At 39.0% G+C, this 21,746-nt stretch overlaps 1 protein-coding gene across 7 annotated transcripts in view; it reads left to right on the forward strand.

The window, feature by feature from the left end:
• The window catches only part of SLIT3 (slit guidance ligand 3), a 538,052-nt gene that overhangs the window by 415,308 nt on the left and 100,998 nt on the right, over positions 1-21,746 (forward strand). For all 7 annotated transcript variants that reach the window (XM_031598017.2, XM_031598018.2, XM_090150937.1 and 4 more), the window contains 5 exons: positions 10-173; positions 12,568-12,718; positions 13,637-13,711; positions 17,883-18,026; positions 21,136-21,279. In XM_031598017.2, the coding sequence (XP_031453877.2) occupies positions 10-173; positions 12,568-12,718; positions 13,637-13,711; positions 17,883-18,026; positions 21,136-21,279 (678 nt within the window). The remainder of the gene's footprint in view (positions 1-9; positions 174-12,567; positions 12,719-13,636; positions 13,712-17,882; positions 18,027-21,135; positions 21,280-21,746) is intronic.

Below are 21,746 nucleotides of genomic sequence, written 5' to 3' on the forward strand. Positions count from 1 at the left end.
TTCTCTCAGACATTTAGCTCAGAATCCATTTGTGTGCGACTGCCATTTGAAGTGGCTGGCTGATTACCTGCAGGATAATCCGATAGAAACCAGCGGCGCTCGATGCAGCAATCCACGTCGCCTTGCCAACAAACGAATCAGCCAGATCAAGAGCAAGAAGTTCCGCTGCTCAGGTAATTCATTTATCCAGGCTGTACTGCACTTTCAATTCAGAAATAAGCAGGTCCAGAGAGCCCGCTAATCGAATCTGCAGGGCAGCATTTGCTATAATGGATATTATGGAGCATCTTTTAAAATTAAATTTGGAAAATTCAGTTAGTTCTTCAGAAAGCCAATTACCTTATGGATTTATAAGAGAAAAAGAAAAAAAGAAGAAAAAAAAAAAAGTCTATATAGTCTATAGCTGCCTTAAAACAAAAGAAAAAAAGAGAACAGCTTGTGATATTTAATTTATTTAATTTTAGAAGAATTGCTAAGTTATAAAATGTCTGAGGAAAACAAAGTTTTATAGGAATGTCATATTTTAAAGGGGTAAAATTGTCAATTGACATATTTTAGAGGGGTAGAACCAGTGTAGAATTTCATTTTGTATTCAGGTAGAACTCTTAACGACCCTAATCACAGCTCAGCTTAGCTCTCTCTGAAAGGCTGAGAACAGCAGGGTGAGGTTTTTATCCAACTGGCAGTGGGCTCCTGTGGCCTGGGATGTGGGTGAGCAGGATTTAGGGGATGGTGTTGATTCGTAAACTGTCATAAATTTTTTATGTCCACAAGTATCCTTCATTAATTCACATAAAGCTCATCAAAGTTCGTAAGATTTCTGTCTCTATTAAGTTTTATATTGTGGCTTTTATCAGTTTGTGCAAAGATTTTTTTTTCTTGTGAGCCAGATGAAAAACTGTTTCCACTTGAAAATAACCTCCAAAGTAACATAAACACCTTTTACTCAACCCTGTCTGGTTTTTATTTATGGTCCAGCTATCAGTGAAAGGACATTTATTGCCTCATACAGCACAACTGAGCAGACTGCTTTTTCATGTATTTTTTTTTCTACTGGTTGGTTTATATATATATTATGTTATTGCATGTCTTGTATACTGTAAAGACAAGCAGGTTTCATTGAGGGAATCTATTAGTGTGTACTGAGAAGAAAAATGACTGTTATTGATGGAGTAACTTGCAGTGTTTTCTACAAAAATTACTGTGATTTTTGTCTTTTCCCTATGAAAACCAAACCAACAACCATGATTAATCGTGTTCCTGGTGCTAAAAGATTGATGACTCTAGATGGGGATGCAGCATGAAACCAAATGGCAGCAGCCCAAAACAAGCTATTGTGCTTTGGGTATCTCTGCAAGCAATATGCTGAGCTAAGCCTTCTTTTTATGGGGAAAATAAAATAAAGATAACTTCATCTGCAGTCAGATTGTCTTGGGCATGCTTGTTAAAATCTTCAATCATTTGTGACTCAAGCCACGAAATTTATAACTAGAATTGAAATTATGACATACTTTCATTGAGGTTTTTGGGTTGTGTCTGTCATAGTAACAAGTTAATTAGTCAGTAATATTTATCTTTAAACAAACTTGAAATAAAAATGCATAAATATAATTTAAAAAAGAAAGTAATCTGCAGAAACAGATCAGTATAAATCTGTATCCAATTTGCCATGGTTACCTTCTTCTGCTTTTATTAATAGGGAAATGTATGTTATGTATGTGCATGCATGCCTCTAACAATGGTGCAGTCTATTGGATAAGGCAAACACCATCTGATATCATTTATGAAAGGTCATAGCTGAGAAGAGCAACAATGCAGAACACTGTACCTGGTGATGTTGAGAATAATATTTTGTGAGAGTTCTTATCTTGGGAGTCCTTTCCTTAAGGCATTAGGCTGTTTTTTCCCTTGCTCTCCAGTTCTGTAAGTATATCAAAACCACATGGAAAAGGCATAAACTTGACTTATGAAGGAGGAGGGCAGGGACTGTACAGCTTCAGAACAAAGATTTCAACTGGATGAAAGCTAATTCTATTGAAAAGCTCAATAGAGGAGCTATCCTTGCCTGTAGAGTTTCCAGATGGCGTTGAGATACACTGAACCTGACTCACTGTCTGCTCACATGGGGTGGGGAAACATCTCATGGTTTAGAAGAATCTTAGTTTGTAAATCAATCCAGAGAACAGACATCCTTGGCACCTCTTCTACTCATGTTGTCCCTTTGAATCACGGCTGTTTCAGATGTTGCATGCAGCAGGAATTTTCCATGTTTTCATTTTGAGGAATATGTTTGACCCAGGATTTAACACAGCACGTCTCTGTGCAGAAAAGTCCATGAGGTATGAATCTTCATCATTCAGACAGGCTGTTGAGCAGTGCTTTCTGTTACCCAGGAATCATCCCCCACAATCCCACTGAGATGGCAATGCTTGGTAACTTGTCAGTGACCTCGATGGCTGTGGGATTCCCCATTGGTTTTACGTCTTTTGCTCAGTGTTCAGGAAGAGAGTTTTTATTTTAATTTTTTTTTTTGTAAATGTTCATCTCTTTGCTTAGAGGTTTCTTGTTTCAGGGTCCAATATTTTCATGCAATTTAATATGATTAATTAATGTTAATAGCCAGAAGTTGGTCTTGTAGAGAGAAACCCAGTGAATATACAAGTTAGTTAAGGAAGCAGTGTGAGGGGTGTTAACCTGGACTAGTTTTTGGCCTAGAAGAGGTGATGAGGATGCACAGAAATTCTGTGAGAGTAGAGGTAGTCTGCCAGTGTGGCCATCATGCCCATGAGTTACATCAGTGTGAAAAGGTAAAGACACACCAAGAAAATAAGGTCAAGAGTATACATTCAGCAGTGTGGATGGGCTAAACAGAATGGTATTTAATTAATTATGTGTAATTGTGAGGACAAAACTATGCAGCACAACAGAAAAGAAAAATCTAGCAAAGTTAGTTCTGTATATTGTTTCTTTCATGTTTTATTACAACTTCCCACCATCCTTCAGATAGTCTTTAGCAAGAAGAACATGCTTTCTTCTTTAATTTATCATCAAGGCAGTACTCCCAGATGCTGTTTCCTTTCTGAACATGACTCATGCTTTAACTGATAATGATGAAGCAACATCTGCAAAGGTTATGAGTAGCCATAGGAAGCAGATTCTGTGCAACAGGTAGGTAATGTACATAATTCCTTTTAAAATGAGAATTGGAAGCATTATAGCATGAAATGAAGGAACAGCAGGAAAAGGGACATGTTTTTGCCCAGGGCTGTGAGACTGGCAAAGCTGTTGGATATACTGTCTGAAATGTTTAAGCCTCAAATTGCAATAGATACTATTTCTTGTGTTTTTCTGCCTTCAATTGAATGTGATGCACCAAAATAGTAATAAACCTCCCTCTTGTTTAAATGTCTCCCCACAGTTATAGTATTTGAGACTAAAAAAAGGTGTTTGTTTTTGTTTTGGGGTTGGTTTTTTGGTTTGTTTTTTTTTGTTTTGTTTTTTGTTTTGTTTTTTGTTTTTGTTTTTTTTTGCAAGAGGAGCTGGAGAAATGAATGGTAATAAATTCTGTCTTCTGTTTTGAAGATGGAGATACTGTCATTTTTCAATGGCAGCAATGAAATTCTTACAATCATTTTTGTTTTGACTGTATCTGCCCACTGTCACTTAAAGTTCCAATGGGACTTTCTTGCCTTGGGTCACTGAAGGCTTCCATTTTTAGTAAGAACAGGAAAAAAGAACAACAACATCTTCTGACCAGTAGAATTGGGCTAAGTTTGCTGCACAGCAGTTTTGTTTCCTAAAGCAGCACTGAGCTTTAGGTGGAAGGGAAATGAATCTATGAGCAGATTGTGTTGTCTCTGTGGTAGCTGGCAGGATTCTTGATTGCTGTGTGACACTGTATGAAATAGATTTTGCAGAGGGCTAGTCAACTATTCAGCTGTGTATCTTTTGTTCCCTGCAACATATTTGTATTTTTCAATGTATTGTGTATTTAAAAAGTGATGAAAGTTCCACGTGCTGTACAAACATAGGCCATTTTTTATAAAAATCAAAGCATACACATGCCTATGAGCATCACATCACCGAAATCTTTTATCTTCTAATTCTTAGCAGTCTCAGAAATCTTAGAAACAAGGTTCCTATTAGAAGTACTAAGAATTAAACTGTCTTCTTGCTCTCTCTTGCATTGAGGCTTAGCTCGTATTTATCTGACTTTAAATGCTTCAGTTCTAGGTAGTGCTGTACAAGTCAGAAGCACCTGGAGTAATAGGAGGAGGGCAACAAACCATCTGCCAGCACAGTTCTCTCCTTTTTGGATGCTGCCTCTTTTTAACCCAACCCCAGTCAAAGTCAGCCTCTGCTGTCCATATGAATCTAGCTTTCATGTTTAGGGCTGGTGTTGTATCTCTTGTGGGATTTGTTGTTACTGGATAGCAGTACAGCAGAGTATGTATTGCTGTTTGTTCACTCATAATTTTCAAAGGTATTTGGTAAACTCTCTTGCTAGGAATTGCAGCTTTCCCCCTGGTTCCTTATGTGTCTTTTCCAGTCTCTGTATTTATACATATTACCTCCTGGCTTACCTGTTTACACTGGAGCAGAATTCCTATACTTGCGATGACCTGAATGGTCATTCTTTTTTTTTTTCTGCATTGTTTCAGCCTTAGAAGTGTAGAACTGCAGTGGAACAGAGTTTTCCCAGCCAGGAGAAAACAGACTGCACATCAGGGCTTTCTGCCCAGGGTCATGTTTCCTGCCCCTTGTTCCCTCTAGGTTCTCCAGTTCTCTGCTGTTATGATATGTCAATATTTAAGCTCTTGGAGCTCTCAAAACAAAATGGTGCAGTGTATTGTTGCTCCTTAACCAGTGTTAAGAAGTCAAGAAAGGCAAGTGAATTTCATCCAGCTCTTACATAAATAATTTATCTGATTGAAACACTCCATTGTTCCCATAATTTGCAAATCATTCTAATGACAGCTTTGCAAATTCCTTCCGTTTTTAGTAAGCAAATAGTCATTTACTGACTATGTAGGCGTATCGCTGTCCTTAGCATTTTCTGTTTGATGAAAAGCACTGATATGCACCTGCTCATCTGCTTTGCTGCAGTGCTGCAGTGACGCATGCTCAGGGAATCACAATTTGGCCTGTCCCCATCGTTCTGCTCTCCAGCAGCTCCTGCCTGAGTGGGCACTGATCTCTGATGGCTCGGCAGTTTGTCCATGCTGGAGCTGAAATGGTGGGCACTAGCAATCCTGAACAAGATGCACAGGACAACTGAGGCCAAGCTCTGATGCTTTTCGTCACTAGGGCTTTGGCTTGAGTATGAGTGGGAGGAATATGAATCACTTCTGATCTGGACAACTGGAAAATTAACAGCACTCAAATTTTACTTTTTTTTTTTAATTCAGTTAAAGTATGCTGTGTGATTTGGTTTTCTGGTTGTTTTTTTTTTTTGGGGGGGGGGAAGAGAGTCATGCAGTTAATTTGTTTTCTAAAAAGGCACAAAGACTCTGCAAAATCATCTTCAGAGTCTGAATGTGGCAAAACTGAGGATATGTTGTGCATAAGGATAATTGTGTCTAATTGGAATGCTGTTTAACAGCAACAAATCACCTGCAGATTAAATCTTGTATTTAATTCATAATTATGAGCATGAAGTCTTCACTGTTCTCTGTGACTGAGTGTATTTAAGCTTTGTTTTGCATGACATTTTTATGAAGCAAAAGTCATTGGGAACCCAACGTGACTGCTATGACTAGTAGTACCAGAGCTAGGACAAGGAATGGCAAGCCACAGATGCATCCACATCATTTAGGCATGCAGTAATGCAACTGTTCTAAGCTCCCCATGTGTGGAATGCAGAGCAATAGAGATTACTCATTTGAGATCTGAATTGTCTTCTGCTGATGCCTTCCCTAGCTAAGACAGAAGCTGAGTGGTTACAGCTTGTGCCCTTCTCCCCCTTACAAGTGGTGCCTTCTGGTGGGTTTGGTTGGCAGGAGGTGGGGCCAAAATCACATTGGCAAGTGTTGAGATTAAGTTGAGAGACACTCATCAGAGATGCTAAATTTAGCACTTTTTTTTTGTATGTAACAGTCACTTCAATATGATAAAGAAAATAATTGGGGAGACATTGGTACAAAGAGAGCTAGTCTGCTGCAACCAGTTCTAGAATGTTTGAACTTGCAAACGGACAATAAATTTGCCTCTGCCTGTCCTGAAGTAGTATAACTTGATGGGACAGTTAGAAATTGGGAATTTCTTTCTGAAATATTATTTACTGTGCCTAACACAAAATAGTGTGCTTTCTACTCCATTTGCCAAAAAAAAGAAAGAATGAGAAAGAAGAAAAGCTCTGTTCCTGCATATTTTTTGCAGTAGTCTGCAACATCCTGAGAGGCCAAAATATACTTGAGAATTTCACCTCTCATGTCTTTTGGGGATGTAAATTAGGATTTTGGCAGAACACTCTTGGTGTGCTGGTACCTCGAGCTCATTGCCATTGCTGATGAGCTTGCTGATGAATTTACTTGAAGAATGCCAGAATTGCTGTATTATTAAACAGGTGTAGGAAATAAGGATATGAAACTCTGAGCCTTTCTTGGCTAGAGACATACAGAATTACTAGCAGAAATGCCAATCATATGACTAATTGCTAAATATATGGGGTATGGCTTCCAGTGTTATGGATGCTTTGAACAAATCATAGAAGCAAGTTAATAATAATGTCCATTGTGCTTTTCTGCATGGGTAACAAAAGAAAATTAATAATCCAACTTTTGCATCATTTAGGGCTGTGTCTACTTTGGCAGATTGTGGGTAATGAAGGTTTATCTTCAGGTTCCCCCCAAAAGCTGCTAGTTTGACTTTCAGTGCTTTAAGGAAACAAACCCACACATAAGGTGGCTGGGTTAACACTGTACATAGTTTCTGGAGTTTGCAAGTGATTGTGTGGTGGTGTTCTCTGCAGTAATGCTGGTTCCCAGCAAAACGTACAAAATGAAGCAGAGCCCCTTGCTCTATTATCTGTCATCTCTGCCCAAGTACTCACATTGTTCTCTCTGTAGGCAGTGAATAATCTGCTTGATGCTGACTTTGTGCTTTGGGCAGCACAAAGCCCTTACTAAGGAAAGTGGCATTTTATGTTTTTAAGGCACAAGTGTTGACCTTCGTTGAAGTCCATCAAAATGTTCTGAGCAGTTGCAGAGGACAGGCACTTCCTCTCATTCATGAAGCCTCCAAGAACATTTGAGATGTGACTTTCAAAAGCACTCATCGCTGGCATAGCTCTGCAGACATTAAGTCAATGGGAGTTTTATTTCAGAGGGAGCAGTGAAGCCAAAATGGAATGCCCTACTTTATGTGTTAAAGCTGCAGGAATGAGTTACAACAAAGCTGTTTGAAATAATCAGGGATGGAGAAAACACATAACTTTTATGCCAAGAAGCAGAATAACAAAATACTCCTGTTTGCCTTAATATTTCTTCAGTGGCTTACGTGTGCTACCTTGTCTGCCATGTTACAAAGTACAGACCCAAAAAAAGCAAGGCAAAGCAGTGGTGATTACAGGTCGTCAGTGTCAGTGGGAGCTGAGAGCAGAGAGTGGCTCACAAGGAGCTTAGGGAGGGTTGGCTGCCGGAGGCTCACCATCAGCTCAGAATCTACTCTTATTGATACAAGTTGTGGTATTTCTAAGGTTGGATTTAAATACGTGGGGAGAACTGAAATGGAATTTGCACTGGGAGAAGGCACCATGAGCGTGTAAGTAGCTAATAAAGAGCAGCACAGCTCAGTCCTTCATATGTGCTGGGAGATGCACATCGTTCCTGGAGAGAGCTATTAGCAATGCTTGGTAGCAGTTTCTGTCGTACTAGTTCTGTCTCTGAATTTGCCCGGGCTCTGTTCTTGTACACTAACCCCAATTGTGCTCCAGGGTGTTCTGCAGTTGTAGCACAAAGGATGACCTCTTGTATCCAGCACCTTTTTGCATGGGTGAAGTGGAGAGCAGCTCTCAGTGAACCTTCAGCTTGTGCTTCTCCATGCTGCTTCCTCTCAACGCTCTTCTCTCTTTGGCGCTGCCTAACTCTGACTCTGGCTGTCCATGGGGTTTTCCTTTGTGCTTGATCTAACCATGTGGTAGAACAATACAAATTGAACATGGTTCTGTCAAGCACCATGGAAGGCTGCATACTCCCTGCCGCATGGCATGCTGGGATACTTCTGCTGTTTTCAGAACCATCAAAAGGTGAGAGATTCCCCTTTTCTCATAGGAAAAGTCAAAAAGGTGATGTGTGTTGCTTAACCAGACTCCAGGCACCTGGGGGACTGCTGGGGGGACCCTGGTGACATTGGGTCTGACTTTCCAAAGGGCTTGCATGCTGAATAACCGTTTCCAAGTAATTAATCTGTTTAGTTGCTCTTAGAAGGGAAAAGTTAGGCATCCTGTTGGTGGATGAGATTCAAGGGTGGCTCCAGTCGTACTCACAGAGATGAAAACTCTTTTTTTGTCTACTTACCTTATGAATAATGTAAACTGCATCTCTCTACCTGAGCTGTCCTGTGAGTCCTTCTGCTTGAGGGACCTTTTGGATGCCGTGTTGTGTAATGAGATGTCTGATGCTTAACGTAACCTTGGACCTGATTTGAGCAGTCTTACTGTGCTGGCATTTCATTATGAAGAAGTATGCTGCAGAAGAACTTTAACCTGCAGAAGACTCTGCAAAGCATTATATTTTATCATGAAATGACACGGGTAACATGGCCTGTATGGAAGCAGTTATCCAATGATCACATAGCACAGAGCTGAATCAACATACTCTAATGAGCCCTTTTGGATCAGCCAGCATAGGTAAGACCTTTAATGTACTTCTTCCTAACTTTCCTCCCAGAGATTATTACTACACATATTTCATAAAGTACTTTGAGGGCCTCATGCAGAAGTTTTCTTGTATGGAAATGCTGCGTAATCTCACAGAGCTGCTGCATACCTGTTGTGGAGCCTTCAGGAGGAGGACATATGTGATTTTTAGATCTTTGGATGGGAAATGATGCAAAACAATGTACATCCTGTGTTTTTTTTTTCCTCTGAAAATGTATGAAAATTGTGATCAAGTGGTTAAGTAAAGAAGTAAGTGTCAGGATTCCTGGGATTTTGGCCAAGTGTTAGACCCGTGATGTCCGTGATCTTATTTTTGCCAAATTTCAGACAGTTGGATCCATGTTTTATAGAAGGAAAATATCAGGTCAGTCATCACGCCTCTGAATAAAAACAGCTTGATTTTTTCCAGAGCGCATCATTCAGCACTCCTTTTGAGTCTTTTTGGAATTGCTCATTTTTAAAACTGAAATCAGGTTTGCTAAGCAATTGCTTACAAGAGCAGAAAAAGTTCTTTGTCTGTGCTGCTTAATTTCTCTGTGTGAATACTAGAGAGGCCCCTGAAATATGTGAGTGCTTGGAAATGCAGTGTTTCTTTATCACAGTACTGCTGTTCTATAAAATGGCCTTTGGTGTTGCTCACTGATGCTGCATGAATTACAGTGCACTGATACCTGGTTGCAGTGTCACGTAGATTGTGAAATGAAAATGTTATCAGTGTAACTAGCAATTCAGATAAATAGCATTACCCTCAATAAAATACATGCCTTGCTCTTGCCTTGGCTCCTCATAATACTGATATTAAGAATACTTCTTCCTTTTGGAAATTGCTGAAAACTCCTGGTCATGTTTTACATTCAGCCAGGATTCACAGAGTTCTCATCTACACTGCACGTGTGCTTTCAAATGTAATAAAATGACCAAATGGCTGCTCTGGAATAGTAAAATAAAGTCAAGTGCGTGCTCTGTGCACATCCTGCATCTCTTTTCCATGGCTTCCCACAGGTGATTTTAGGAAATGCAAGAAGTACTACATGCATGGGTTGTTGTTTGTGCTGCCTGATTCCTGTCATATCCACTCAGAGCCCTGTAGCAATACAGCAGTAAAGATAGCAATGGGTGTATGTACCTAACTAGTTCTGCAAGCAGATGGCTCCATTTCGTATTAGTATCCCAGATGGGAATATCTTAATAGAGCAGCCACCTGTCAAAGTGACCTCAAGGCTGAGGTCAAACAGTAAATTTGGTTTAGTTGTTGGCAGGTGATTCCTGCTTTCTCACGGCCTAATGGGTGACTAAGTACTTGCTGAGCGTATTTGTGTGCTTCTGATTGTGCCTACATGGGTAATTCGTATTCAAAACTTTATTTTATAAAATACTTTATAAAGTTAAATAAAATACAACAAGGAAGGAAGGAAAGTATGAAGGTCCCTTCCTCTCCTGCTGAGTTGAGAGGGCTTTCCCCTGCTGCAAATGTGGAGGCAGTGCACTGATGGCCGCATGACTACAGCTTCCTATGGTTGGTGCAGGCTGGAAAGTTATACATCATCAGGAGTGTCAGTAAGATAAGTCAAAACGTGGTAAATATCCGTTATTGACTCTGCCAAAAAGCTTCTGCGAAAGAAAAAAAACAACAAAACCATCTATCACCCTGTGATGTTATATACACTCTTTTCTCCTTCACAAAACATCCCACTTACTTTCTCCTCCTTCTTTCTTTTCCTTAGGAATATTAATCCTGTATCTGTAAGCTGACAAAAATGTATACTTAATAAAATCTTACCCTGTGTAACCTCATGATGGTTGTGATTATTCATTCAAAGAATGCTTGTACAGTGAAAGTTAGAATTGCTTCTTCAAGGGTTAATTTGAGGAATTCCAAGACACTTTCTGATCACTGCAAAATTGTTTTTGTTTTCAATGTATACTATAGCTGTAGCAGTTTTAATAAACTGATCCTTGTAGCTGTTCATGGCTGGCATTGTTTTGAGGAATCATAAGCAACCATAAGTACTGCTTTATAAGCCTAAACAAATACAGCTGTTTATGGAATCAAGAAATTGTACGTTTGTTACTTGACATTTTATCCAGACTGCCAAGCCTGCAATTTTTAGGACTGGAGATCAGATGTGCTTCTTTCCCCTCCTCCCCCCACCAAAAAAAAAAAAAAAAGCAATTTAAATTATGGTTGTAAGAAGAAATGTTAAGTATGTTAGAAATACTTCAAAATGCCCAGTGCTTCTCATATTTTAAGTGCTGTGCCATCAGGCTAAAAAACAGTAGTCAACTCTCACTATAGATGTGTAATTTAGAAGAACCATGATAAGCTGCAGGTGATTAGCACCACAAAGGTGGTAGTGTACAAAGCTGCATGTAATGTTTGTCATAATCTAACCTGGAATTACAAAACCAAACCCAAGTGTGTCAGTGGAATCAAAATGTTAGATTGCTTGCAGAACTGCTTGCTTTCAGTGCATCACCCAGTGCAGGTAATGTGTAAAGAAGTTAAAATAACAGAGATTTTAGGTGATTCCTTTTTCCTTCTGAAAAAAAATAGTGTCCATTGATGAAATGAGTACTGGTGTAATTATCAGTCTGGAAGAGGGAAGCAGGTAAAGAATGTTGCCCAGTCTCTAAAACAAAATTTCAGCTGAAGTTTCCACTGCTGTTTTATGGTTCTTTACAAAATCTGAACATGCTCTCATTCCTGAGAAAGCGTTGAAATTGGCTTTTAGGACTCTGCAAAAGTTAAAACTATTTCTTGGTAGTTATGATTGCTGGACATTTTACAGAATTCCTGAGACAATTCTGGAGTTTCCGTTGTGAAATATGAAGTGAGTGGGCAGGTATTGCATGGCGGGGTCTGTCTTGGCAACGCTTTGATTGCATACACATTTATTAATGCTGCTGGTTCCATGAAACACAGAGATCAAGTTTCAAACATGCTGTTATTAAAAGAGAAAAACCAAATCAGAAAAGGACAGATTAGTTCACTGAGCCTAATTGGAAAAGCATTTCATTAGAATGGGTCAAAAAACCTAGTCATAGAGGTCTGGCAATGATGGTATAATGGCACATGAGGGAGTGCTTCTCACTAAGTATGGTCTACCCGTTTCTTAATTAAAATGAAAATGATTTAAAGTGCTATTACTTTCTTCTGCTGTTTGTTTAATGTAGTTAATAAAGGTATCTAATTGTTGGAAATAGTTGACAAGGTACTTTTATACAGGGTTGCTCTCTAAGATAGCTCTAAGAGCTGAGGTTTGAAAATTTTGTTGTTTTTTTTTAATGACTTCATTAGAAAATTTTTGTCATTTGAATGTGTCAAAATAACTCCTGCCTTCATGAGATCCCTCCTACCTGCTGGAATAAGTGCAAAATCTGAAAAAGTAACTTTGCTGGAGCTTCTTTGAAGCAGACCCCTCAGCTAGCTAGAGATGTAAAAAAAATGCCTTAACAGGTATGCTGGTTAGATAGACAAGAAATTAATTTGTCAAGGGAAGAATGAAAAAGCAGAGGCTAGTCTGGGAGAGTCATTTGAAAAACTGTTGAAAAAACTTTTTGCAAGTATTAAAATTGAGTGCAGGAGCTTGTAGCTGACAGGAGGCAGTGTTGAAAACCAGTTCCATAAGTCCCTGATTGCTGCAGTTATCAGGAGCTGTTTGCTGGAATGTATTTTCCCTTTATTGCAGGGTCAGAGGATTACAGAAGTAAATTCAGTGGGAAGTGTTTCATGGATCTTGTCTGTCCTGAGAAGTGTCGCTGTGAGGGAACAGTTGTGGACTGCTCCAACCAAAAGCTCACCCGGTTACCCAGCCACCTTCCTGAGTATACCACTGATCTGTAAGTGCTGCCTCTCCAAGATGTGCTCAGTCAGGCATGTTGGTTTTCCTAGATTTTAATGGCTGTATAAGGGCTCGGCAAGTCAAGGCACCTTCTGCCTTCACCATGGCACCTTGCCATGTGAAACCGGCTAGGTTAATTTTATTCTGGAGGAGCACCACAGCTTTCTTACCTCCTTAGCTCTCATGCTAAATACAGACATGAGAAAGGAGCCGTGGCCCTGTGCATCAGCTGCTTCTCTGTGTCTTCTTGGCATACTGCTTTGTCACATGGCTCACACGAGCTGTTTTCATGGCTCCTCTTCTTTTGACCTTTGACGCCTTTGTGCCAAACGTAATTGTCTTTTTCAAACATAATTGTCTTCTTTTGACCTTAAGAAACAGTATGTGAACTGTTGTTCTGAAGTTAAGATAGAAGAATATAGGAGAGTGACGTCCAGAAACAAAGAATAGTCTCTGTGTAGAAAAACTGAGCTCCATCAGAGAAAGCATTTGCATCCCAAGCCTGCCAGGATGGCAGCTTTTGCATTATTTTTGAAGATCAATGAAATTTTATGGGAAATAACTTGGTATCAAACTGCTTCTATTTAAATGGACCAGATCTCCAACTGCACATCTCTTTTACGGGATGCACGAGGGAGGTTTAGACATGCAAACAAAGCCTTGTGATGGTGGAGGTTAATAATATATTACTGTATACATTGAAAGAAGGCATTCTTACGATGTCCTTTGGCATCACACTCTTAAAGGCATCTTAAGCTTTTATATCTTTTTACGCTCCGGGAGTCTGAGCACATGGCAGATAGTATCTTATTTGCAAAGGTCATAATTCTCTCTTTCTGACAGTCCTGTATGTCACAGAGATATATCTAAAGAGATCTGTGAAGCATTAAATGTCTTTTTGTTTTTTTCCCATCAGGCGTCTGAATGACAATGATATTTCTGTTTTGGAAGCTATTGGACTCTTCAAGAAATTGCCCAACCTCAGAAAAATGTAAGTTCAAGTTATTTGTTTGTTAGAATACGCGTTGCCTTGGACTTCAAGGAAGGAGGAAGGATTGAAGTTTTATAGTTCTCTACTACCGTAGCAGAATTCGTTGTTTTTGATGTAAATTTAAGGAAACAGAGTGAGTTACCTCTTAGATGGACAGGCCCAGTTAAACTACGGGGAGTAGTTCAGTAGTTGTTTTAATAAGCAGAACCTGAAGTTTCTTGAGGAGACAAAAGTCAGAATCAGCTGTTACCTGCTGTGTGTTCCCTAAGCAGAAACTTTGCCATGGCAATTGAGGTTGCAGTCGCCTGTCACTTATTATATAGAAATAAGTTTTATTTAGTGGAAATGAAATTGTGGAATGTTGTGTGGGCTTATCACAGGCCTCCTTTTTCAGTGATACCATCAATCTTCTCTACTGCATGAGTGTATGAATGTCACTGAGTATATTTCTGTGTCTGTCTGTAGTATTTAAGTCTTCCAGTGCCATCCTGTTCCAGAGAAGAACTCACTCTGTAAAAGCCAGCCAGACTTGTTACAAGCTGTAAAATACTTGCTGCAAGCTTCATTTCTCCTCAAGAATGCAATAGCTTTGGGGATCTTCTCCTAAACTATACTTTAAAACTCTAAACACACCAACAGCCTGTTATATTCTAGGGAAAACTCCTCTCAGAACAAGCAGAAAAATAAAAGAAAATAAAAGAACCAAGCAGAGTTTTTGCAGTTGGGCTGCACTCTGGTGGCTGTGTTTGTGGTAATTTGGCAATGAACACCACAGTGAAATGTTAAAATTAACACGGAAGGTATGGCAGGATGAATGGTTCTGTTAAGTCTGCGTAGCACCCAGCTTGTTCTGTGTTGAAGTAAGAAGATCAACAGAAATAATATTATTATAAACTTTAGCCATAAGCTTAGTGAAATCTGACTGAAAAGTGAACTGTGTGAACAGTCTCACCTTGAGAGCTTCCTAAATCTGTTCATTTCCTATTCATAGCAACACATAAAGTAAACCTTGCCTTTCTGAAATTTTCTTTTGACCTCTTCCCTAAAGTAAATGTCTGGAAATAGGATTAAAATTTATCACTATGGTAAATCAGGGAGTCCTTAGGAAACAAGAGCCCTCTAGAGTGACCAGGTTGACTACAGAGTTGTAGAACGTAGAATGGCTGGAAGGTGTTGGAAGGGACCTTGAAGTTTATCCAATTTCAGCCCTCCCCAGACCCAGCCATGGGCAGGGCCACCTCCCAACAGATCAGATCAAACCTGTCCAGGCCTTGAGCACCTCCACGGCTGGGACATCCACAGCTCCTCTGGACAGCATGTTCCAGGCTCCAGAGTAAAGAATTTCTCCTTAACATCTAATCTAAATCTCCCTTCTTTTCCTTTAAAGCCATTCCCCCTTGCCCTATCACTATCAGACTGTGTTCTTTGGATTCTGCCAGAGGCCGTATGTACCTTGGGAAATACTCAGGACTCATTTTCTTTTCCACTATCTTTCAGTATTTCAAGAGCAATTCCTGAGAGAAGCATAGCACTCTGAGACTATGGGGTTTTTCTATAATGGGGGTTTGCTGTAAAGCCTGTCAGAATTTTTCTCATAGAAAAAAAAAAAGTTCCTTGTCAAGTGCTGCAGTCATCATCTAGGAAACATTATTTTAGTGCTGGGAAGGACAGACTGAAGCTCTCTTGAGTTGCAGAGCAGGCAAAAGTTTCACTGCTTTTATTTTTCAAGATTTGTATCAGCAGTTGATTATTTTTCTGGTAATTCTAGACTGCAAAGTATGTAATTTCTCATGTCTGTTATTCTAGTGGGTAAGGCCTTAGGGATGATACATTCACTCAGAAGAGTAAATGCTGTCATCTACCGACTTTTTGTTGCATTCTGATAAGTGAAACTTTAATTTGGGAAAACAAATAAATCTGTAATTGACAGTACTTCAAGTGGTGTTATAGGGCACTGTCTTCTTTACTTATTGTAAATCTTTTCTCTTGCAACTTTGTTATACTATTTAATCTTGGATTTTCAGATCTCTTGCATGGGAAGGGTACATGTAATTGGGCTTTTCTGCAACTGCTGGCTTATTTTTGGATAATTTTATGTTGTTGAAATGACAGGGCATTTATTCACTTTACTGAATGAAGTTGCTTCTCTATAGAGATTCCTTGCAAGCAAAGAAAATTGAGATGGTTTGGCTGGTGTAAAGGTGCCAAATCCTTGGCAAATAGTAGCCAGCCTTCCTCTCCAGTATTTGCATTTTTTGCCTTGAGTATATGATCATCCATTAAAATTGCATCAATTTTTAGGAAACGTGACTAGATATCTTTTAGATGGTAAAAAAATAACTAGTAAAACATTTAACTATAAATATAGGTCAGTTTGCAGTCTGTGAGTTGAAAGTCAAAAGTCTTTTAATAACTCATGCTCCTTTCCCACCACAAGCATTTATTTAGTTATACATTTATTTTTGCACAAATGAGCATCATGGTGTGAACTTAACTATGAAAGGGATCATTGGGAGCAATTATTTATGCCAGTATTCAAAAGAGATGCTGAGCTATAAACGTTTCCATTATAGAAATAGCTGAGCCCCAAATTAAATGCATATGTCAGAATATCCATCCCTGACTTGTTTTTAACTCACGTTAAGTCTTTGTGTAAGTGTTAGCACAAAGTACAAAGCCCCTGGAAAGCAAAACCAGCATTTAAGTTTTCTATATACTTCTATATCATTTTTGTCTGATTGCTGGCATGCTCCTTTCTGGTCACGGAATGCACAAGAGGTGATGGACCACATGCTGGGCCCGGTGTCTGACAGTATTTCAGCAGACATAAACCAGCATACTCAAGTTTCCCACATGAAACATATCTCCAAGACTCAACATTTTTTAATTAAGTGATGACTTCTGAAAAGAGCAAGACCTACATTATTCGTGTCTGAGGCCAGGCTGTCCTGTTGCCATGTCTTCTGTCGACTTTTATCCCAACAAGATTGCCTGTTCTTCTGAGCATTGTAGCCCAGGTGCTAAGCTGATACTTTGTCATTTGTTTTATATCACCTGGAATTGGATTTTGAAACTATTACTCATGCTGTGTGTAGTGGGATCATTTCTGGAATAAGATATTGTTCAGTATTAGCAGTAGTGTTGGAATTTGGCATCTTCTTGGGAACAAGAGTGTATGTTTTACTTTCTCTTTTTTATTGTAGACAGTAAAACAAAAATAGTGCTGCCTGTCAAAAGCCTAAACAAATAGGATTACTCATACAGTCTGTACAGGACTTCATAAGGGCGTGCTTGAAGGACTGAGGCCCAAGGTTTTCATGTGCTTACGGCCTTTTACATAAGTATTTTAAATAATTAATAGCCATTTATTTTTATGCATCTCTAAGGGCATTTTATCATTCAGAAGTTCTCTATTCACTGGGTTTTTCACAAATATGAAATATTCAGAAGATTCACTTTTCATTCCATCAGGACTTCATTTGACTTTTTAGACTGAAGTTCTCCAGTGTTGATCTACGACAAACGTCTTGAGGCTGCAGAGGCAGAGTAAATATTTAGAAAATAGTGTTGTGTATTGCAGTAGGTGTGAACTGAGAATTAAATGATACTCATTTCATTCTAAAAGATGGTATTAAATTTAAACGCCTAAGAGCTCATGAGTGCACATGTTAACATTTGTATCAGATGCATTCAGTCACGCAGTTTTTTACATTTACACCAGTGGTCAGTTTAAAATAAAAACTGTGGTTTGCTAAATAAGCATGTTTCAATATGATGATCCCTATTTCAGTGGTAGTAATATTGTTTCTGCTGAGCACCCACTCCCAAGCAGAATCTGTAAATTCAAGGACATTAATCTGTGTTAAAAAACCCTGTTTATAGCAGGTCTGAGAACTTCTCATCAATGAGATGAGGTATTAGAGCTGGTAATTCCATGGATTTAAATACTCTTGATAATCTGATCTGTATTTTTTATAAGTGGAGTGAAGAGAGCTATTTGTAAGTACATTAAATACACTTCTGAGCTGCTGTATCCTCTCCTTGCTGACTGCATGCTTTCTAGATAACCACTGAAATGCATATAACTGTCCTTCTCCCTTCCAGTGTGATGATATATGTTTTGAATGAAACACTAATCCTTTTCTTATTGTGACTGGTTGTCTCTTTCCAGAAATCTGAGCAATAATAAGATCAAGGAGATTCGAGAAGGCACATTTGATGGAGCTTCAGGAGTGCAGGAGCTGATTCTGACAGAGAATCAACTGGAATCAGTGCATGGACGAATGTTTAGAGGCCTCACGGGGCTGAAGACATTGTGAGTGCAAAGACCTGTCTTTCTCTTTTTCGCTGTATTTTGAGTGGGAACACTCAAGATCAGCAATGCTTGCTAAAATCTCTGTTACTAGACTGCTCGAACTCAGCGTCTTGTTTCAGTGTGATGAACCTGCAGTAAATTGCTGAGTAAAGTCCTGAGTAGGTGTGAGATTGATGTATGAGATTGATGTACTTTCTGTAGAAGAAAACGGATTTTCAAAAGTTTCAGGAGCAACTTGATGGTGAACCTGTCATGGGCCAAATTAGGTGTTTTTAATCATTTAATACTTACACTATTTTCTATAGAAACAAGGCATGTGGGAATGTATTTGTTAGCTATTAGTTCATCTAACCACAGTCCCCTCCATCCAAATTGGAATTGTTGGTCTGCGTAAACCAAACCTCAGAGGAGAGGAGGAACCTAAGGGATTTTTAATATCCTATACGTTATATGAAATCAGCAGGAAACAAAAGAAGAAAGGCTTGAGTTATTGCCACCACCAAAAGTGGTTGTAGCTAAGCAATTTAAGGTGGGCCTAACCAAATTACTGCAGGGCCTGCTGGCAGAAGGTAGCTGCCCCATCACTTTGCACCAAGAGTAACTGTCCATGAACATACACATAGCTTTGGGATGTCCAAATAGCCCCAAGTGCTATAAAACATACCTGCAGCTGTACTGTTAACGTGGTTGTGGCTGGGGACAGTGCATATGAGACACAGAGCACAAATGCATAAGAAATCAGTTTGATGCTACTTTTGCTCTTAGAACAACTTTGCAATTTACTTCTTATAAGTGTTGCTTATACATAAGCTCATAGTAAGTAGCATTCATTTACTTTCAAGTTAAAAAATATATTGGAAGAAGACTCAAAGACAGGATTTCAAGATGGCATCCTATCAACTCCTTTTCCCTATCCTGAGAAGCAGTCAGGCCTCTGGTGACCACAAAGATTCATGCCAGATGATGAGTATGATCTGCATGTGAAGAATACCCACTTCTGCACAGTCTCCCTCTGTGAAAAGAAAACACTTGATGAGGTGGCTGCTGTCATTAAGAAAACTCTAGGAATCGAAATGAAATTTAAAATCTGCAATGTATTCATTAGCAGCAAATGCATCTTATGTTGCACAATATCATGGCACGATTCCTTCAGTCCAAGTATGAAAAAAATATCCAGGCTTCACTTGGAGGACTTTGGCCTGTAATGATGAATAGGGATCTTTTCTTCTGTTATTCCTTAACATTGTTTTCCTGTGGTTACAGCCATCTGTTCTTTAATGTATGCATTTTACTAAGGGAATTTAAAATATCGTCCATAGATACTAAATTAATTTTCGTAATGTAAAGCAGTCTGTAGCCATGCTCCTAAAGAGTATTCAGCATTTTTTTAATAAAAAAGATACTTAATATTCAAGCTATCCTGCTGACCTGACCTACATTTCTCCCTAGCTGATAAAGCAGTCTAAATACACACAGCATGAAATGAGGATCTGTAAGTATAAGTTTTCATTCAGGAAGGGCACACAGTGCATGGTACACCATGGTATGAAAGCAGAGGTTTAAGCTTGAGGGACGTATATGTCTATCCATTAATTAACTTGTTCTGAACACTAAAGTTAAGACCTTTTATGAAGAGGCCATGCTGGACAGAGTCGTAGTCCAGTTTTTAAGACTTTTTCCTAAAATGTAATAGATCACCTTGAAATATATATTGTAATCCAACCACCTTTCAGAACTATTCTCTGATACTTCACGTACAGAATTGAGACTATTTCCTACTGCTTCAATGTGTGAATTTCCCGAAGTGACCAAAGCTACTGAAGGCCTTTTTTTTTGTATTTACACTCACCTTTTGGAGCCTGTGACCTTGCCCTGGCTTTCAAGCAGCTTCCTACTCCATGTACAAGATAGTAAGTGAGTCTCTGTGTCTGGGAATTTCTGAAGGCTTCATTCCTGTTGCAACACAAAAACTACTGAGACTGTGGTGGCTGTGAGGATTACTATATGCAGAGAACAGTAATGCTAAAGCAGTGCGATATCCAGGTCTTACACACTGAGTGTTTGTGATTGCACTGTGATTTCTCCTCTGCTATATTTAATCTCTCTTTGGTGTTTCTGAAGAGTCTACTGATCTAATACCTAAATGCCCAACTTGCAGGAGGTTGCAGGCCAGCCTTCTGACAGAGTCTGGATTTTCGTTGCTCACTGCAAGAATCTGATACCATAGAATGAGCAGTCCTCAATTCAGAGCATCAATCCACTGGAACGGCATGAGCTGCATGTATTCTGTGTATTTCTGATTGTGTGCTTTAATTACTGAATAATTTTTCACCTAAGTAGAGATATTACAATGGTGATGTTTACAGATCCAGCTGTTGAGTAGCATGAATTGTAACAAATGCTCATAAGCCTTTTTTTTTGGCTGTGGAGAGAAACAAGACACTACAGTCTTTCAGATTAATTAGAAATTATCGTGGAGTTCATTGTTACCATAACAACTCAGAGATAGAAATATCTTCTGAAACACAGCATTGATTCATCTGGTACAAACACAGAACAAAAAATAAAACAGTTATGGAATGGGAACTGCTTTCTGCCCTGTCATTGGTACTAACAAGATTTCAGAGCTTGCTTTACATCTGGAAATCTTTCTTAAGCTATTCCTTCATTTCTGCTAAGGACTCTGTTTCCTTCCATGCTTTTGCATTGTGGATTACATCCATGATAGAAGCAATGCAGTTAGTGTTACTGTCACACATTTCTGACAGCCTTTCTCAATGCGTCTCTGAAATACATCTTGCTCTCAGACACTTACTAAATCAAGAGACTTGAGAGTATTTAATTCAAGTTTACCACTTGATTCCAAACTAATTTCACATGTCAATTTCCCATTAGTTTCCAATGTTGTATAGAAGAAACGTATTTTAAATTCTGGAGACAATGTTTACGTGAGTTTCGCCCTCCTCTAGCTGCTTAGTCCTACAGCAGTCAGTAAAAATGGAGCCCAGTGGTTGCCAAACCATCTGTTGATGCCCTAGAAACAGAACATCCTAGCCTGAAACTGTACCCACTGTAAATATTTCTTAATTTCTTTCTTAAATCTTTTCAGAATGCTGAGGAGCAACTCTATCAGCTGCATAAACAATGACACCTTTGCTGGACTGAGCTCAGTGAGGCTTCTTTCTCTGTACGACAATCACATCAGCACCATCACACCTGGAGCCTTCAGCACATTAGTCTCTTTGTCTACAATGTAAGTTATCTTAAAATGTGAACATGTTGTGGTGTTTTTGTTCCATACTTTCTTTACAAGGAAATAGCATTCGAGTTTCAAAATCAAAAGTCTTACTTATTTCTATTTGGAAGACCTCATTTAAAGAAAGAAAACCCTGTCCTGAAATCACAGGTTTGAAACCATCGGGCTGTCATTCATAAAACCATTAGAACTGTTGCCAATTTTATGTTGCCAATTTCAGGCAGAATGACTGCATGTTTTGCCATGTTAGTGCAGTGCACAGGAGGAGTTCATGTAAAGCAGCTTCTTCAGATTCAGAGCTGCATAGCTTATCTTACACTTGAGCTCCCCAAAGCTTCATTAGGTTCAGTGGAGTAGTTTTGTAACAACAGCCTTCTTGGATTTCAGTCGAATAAGATAAATATCAGAAGAAAACAAGTAGCTAATGCTTAGATTTTCAGAAGAGCCTAATAGGACAAAACACT

This window comes from Phasianus colchicus, chromosome 15 (assembly GCF_987193195.1).
Source record: "Phasianus colchicus chromosome 15, bPhaCol1.hap1.1, whole genome shotgun sequence".
Taxonomy (NCBI): domain Eukaryota; kingdom Metazoa; phylum Chordata; class Aves; order Galliformes; family Phasianidae; genus Phasianus; species Phasianus colchicus.